The sequence below is a fragment of the Helianthus annuus genome, chromosome 11, assembly GCF_002127325.2.
Source record: "Helianthus annuus cultivar XRQ/B chromosome 11, HanXRQr2.0-SUNRISE, whole genome shotgun sequence".
NCBI classification, from domain to species: domain Eukaryota; kingdom Viridiplantae; phylum Streptophyta; class Magnoliopsida; order Asterales; family Asteraceae; genus Helianthus; species Helianthus annuus.
Genome location: NC_035443.2, coordinates 168,514,525 through 168,518,716, shown reverse-complemented (window position 1 = coordinate 168,518,716; position 4,192 = coordinate 168,514,525). Strand labels below are relative to the sequence as shown.

The window sequence follows — 4,192 nt, the reverse complement described above, 5'->3', positions numbered from 1 at the left end:
TCATTACTACTAATTTATTAATTATCTGTTATTTTAAAAATGAAAATTAAATCTTTCTTGTGAACATTATATTTCACACTGAAAGTGACACTTGCCTTGGTACATAATCTATCTACTTATATATAAAAGGAGAAGTAATGCTGATGTAAGTTTGTTTACTTGTCAATCAAACAGGCATGCCACGTAGGATCTGATGATGTCATAAATACCAATTAAAATCTTAATATATATTGTATTAAATTTATTTTCTAATTTTCTAATCAAATAATATATTGGGGGGAAATTAGAATTGCATGGGGAAAGGTTATTTGCATTAATTGATTCTGAAAACCATCATCACACTTTCTCTTCAAATGTCATATATCTCACATAAACCTAAATCTCTCACACATACCACTTCCGGATCTTCTTCTTCTTCTTTAATCTCTTTTTTTTCTCAACAGATCTTCATCATCAATCTACACGGAGATGTCAAAAGCAGACATGTTTGAAGGCGGAGGATCGTCTCTTTCTCTAAGTTTCATCGATGATCTCAATCCGTCGAAAGATATGTGGAATCTAAAGGCTCGAATCATCAGAAAATGGATCCAAATGTTTCGGATGGATCTGACCTTGCTGGATGAGAAGGTATATACTTATTAACTTTCTTTTTCATGAGTATTGTTCCGTGATGTATTCTGGGTTGAAAGATCCAGGCTTCAAATCATAATGTATTCTAGGTTGTAAGATTCGGTTGAAAGATTCAGGCTACAAATCATCTTTGTAAGATTCATTTGTTCGATTTAGGGTTTGGATACATTATGATATTAGGGTTTTTAACTTTGTAATGTATTTTGATGTTAGGGTTTTTTCGTACATTTCAGGGTTGTAAGATTCAGGCTGGTATCAAGGGCCCTTTGATACCTTATTTAGACTCCCAACTACAGGAAGATTCGGTTGTTGTTTTGTCCAGGTTTAGTGTTGGTGAAAACCTGGACCCATACAAAGTTGTGAATCATGCTTATAAGATTAACTTTTATCGTTGTACAACTGTTAGAGCTGTTGTTGGTAGGGAAGGTGTTGAATACGGTTTTAAGCTGATCTCACATTCACTTATTGACAAAGGAGAATGCCAAGACCTTTTGACTGTTGGTATGTATTTTGTTTACTTGCAGTTTTTATAATGTTTCCTTATTATTGCGAAATTTGGTATGTATTTTGGTTGGGAAGTGATCGTCCTTATTTTATTGCAGATGTTGCAGGTACTGTCGTTTCCTGTAGTGATATGGACATGTATGGAAAAGCTCCTAAAGAAAGAAAAAGGATGAACTTTGAACTCCAAGATGTGGAGTAAGTATTTTTCTGTGATATAAACATATGTGAACATATTTGTGTGATAATGTATATGTTTTTCAAGAAATTTAGTTCGTTTCTTAAGTTTGTTCACCATGAATATTGTTTAGATTTTTGTTTTTTGTATGCCTTATTAGATATATGTTCTGTAAGATCATTTGCATTTTTAATTTCATTGGTATTATTTAGATCATGTAGGTTCATTCATCCGAAATTAATGCAAATGTTTTGGATTTAAATGATTTGCATTTATTAAAAATGATTTGTATTTATTTGTCTTCTTTGTAATAACTTTCCAACAATCAGAAAATCATTTATATATATTATTATAAGCAATCATCCAGTTGTGTTTGTATTTTTGAGATTTGTAAGAGAATTGGTATTTATTTGTAACAAGATTGGTATTTATTATCAATGATTGTTGTCTATTTGTCATATATCACTTAAAGTATAAAGATGTATTAATTGTTGTTAGGGTTCTCTTATTTATTACAACTATCATGGTATATTATAAAGAGATAATATTTTGGAGATTACTTGCTGTTGTAATTCAGGTTTAGTTAATTTTGAAGTTATGTGAATTTTTTTTGTAATAACAGTTATGTTTACATCTGTTTTTTTTTCTTATTCAGTGGTAATATAGTGCGTTGTACATTGTGTAATGAATACGCCTAACAGTTTAAAGATTTCTTGGATAAAAAAATACCCGAATGATAATGTGATGGCTATCATTCAGCACGGAAAGATTAATGAATGGCAGGGTAATTTCGTCAATATAATTGATTGTTTTATTATTGTAGTCTAATTAATTGATGGTTTTCTATATCCAAATTGTTTAGGAAAATACACTGTTCAGAATGATAAGTTTGGAACACGTATCTTTTTTAATCCAGAAATCGATGAAGTTGGACAACTCAGGAAGAGGTATTTTTTCAATTCATGTGTTTAAATATTTTCAGAATATTATTATTATTATACTATTTATTGTCATGTGATGTTCTTATTGATTGTACAATTAATTTTATAGCCTTTTGGTACAACAAGTCCAAGCTGGCGGTTCTTCTTCTCAATCGATACTGTCATCTCAAACTGTTTTTCCTGTCCGGCAGAACCATTTCACGAAGTATGTGTCCGGATAGTCCAAAGTCTCGGTAGTTAGCTCTTTCTGATAGATTTCCCGAAGAAGAATGTTGACGACATTATTGAGATCGAATCGGTTAGAATAATTCACATACATTTATAGACTTTCTGCAATTCCAGATTTTTTTATAATATATATTTTTATATATATATTAATCTATATATATACACTTTTGCGGTGTGTGTCTATATATATATATATATATATACACACACATACACCCACATACACAGGTTGAATAATACAGTTGAATTTATTTGCTATCATAGGCAATGTCATGTATGGTAGTCGCAACCATCAAGATTGTTCAAGAAAACTATGGTTGGTTTTATCCTGCTTGTCGAAAGTGTTTTAAGAAGGTGCTGACTAAAACTGAGTATTTGCAATATGCTCAAACTATTTCGGAGTCGGTGATGAACCTGGCGCCCACTTCTTTGGTCTGTCCCAAGTGTGAAGAAGATTGTACATCCGTAACCATCAAGTAAGATTACGTGGATGTTCCAATTATTTATGGTTTTTCAGCTGTATACAGAATTTAGAATGTAGATTTTTTAACTTTTTAAAACATCTTATATATATTTCAGGTTCAAGGTTCATGTGAGGGTTCAAGATGAAACCGGTAATGTGACGTTTGTAATATTTGATAAAGATGTTATGAAGATTGTTGGTTCAAGTGCAAGTGACATAAGAGAACGCCAAGTGAAGTCTAATGATACTCAAAGTTTTCCATACGAGCTCACTCGGTTTCTTGAAAAGAAACTGGCGTTTAAGGTTGACATTTCGGAATACAATCTTAATCATGACTATCATGTTTACACAGTCCAAAAATTGTGTGACAATCCAGATATATTAGATGAACTGGTTGCGGATAATGTTATTCCTGCTGATGTTGCTGATGAGGTATGATGTTACTAACCGTTCAAACATTAATGCTTTCAAACATGAAATCTGTTACTAAGTGTTCCATAGTAAAATTCAATTCCTTAATGTTTTTTATACTCTGTTATTAGGTAAGTCAAGAAGTTTGGGACTCGAAAACCGTGCAACTATCTGAAGATTCACAGAGGGGCGGTGACTCGATTTCCAAGGTGAGTTAGGACATTATAAGAGCTTTTACTTCACTTTGTATTATATATATATCCGAATTTAATACTTTAATAGTTGTTTTGTGATTTAATTCAAGGATGTGTTGTCTGTTACGGCCGACTCTTCCGTCGTTGAAGTCGAGAAGGATTTAGGATCCAGTCCGAATCACAAGAGAAGCGTTCAGCATGTGGAAGGGTTAAATGTTGGTGAGCTATCTTCAAACAACAAACGAAACCGCAAGAAGCCATCTAAGTTTAACAGTTAGAAGCTTAGAAGTTATTGTTATATTTTGGTGTTTGTTTAAATGTCTTTTGGTGAATGGATTCCTAAGTAACGGTTTGTTGAACTGGTTTTTATGTTTTTGCTTTGGTAAGCTTTTGCAACTGAATTATGTATGGATGTGTATGTACTTTGGAAAACATGTACTATCTATTAAGCCTTTTTGTGGTTGATGTTTTTTTGTATTATAAGCTTTTTTAGGTTTATGCAATTCAAAATAGGTTACTCAATAGACTTTTAAATGTCAACTTTGCGGACAAGATAAATTTATGTATTTAATTATTGTTGATAATAAATATTTTTATTAATAAAACTCAATTATTAATGTCCAAGGTTTGTATTAATCATGTTTGA

General features: G+C 31.6%; 1 protein-coding gene across 1 annotated transcript; it reads left to right on the top strand.

Moving 5' to 3' along the window:
• Positions 1-468: 468 nt before the first annotated feature.
• Positions 469-3,824, top strand: LOC110888704 (replication protein A 70 kDa DNA-binding subunit C-like). The gene is made up of 10 exons (XM_035980158.1): positions 469-627; positions 864-1,131; positions 1,233-1,329; positions 2,011-2,093; positions 2,172-2,256; positions 2,360-2,423; positions 2,743-2,954; positions 3,058-3,373; positions 3,484-3,561; positions 3,657-3,824. Exons 1-10 carry the CDS (start codon positions 469-471, stop codon positions 3,822-3,824), a joined length of 1,530 nt encoding a protein of 509 aa, XP_035836051.1.
• The last annotated feature ends 368 nt before the right edge of the window (positions 3,825-4,192 follow it).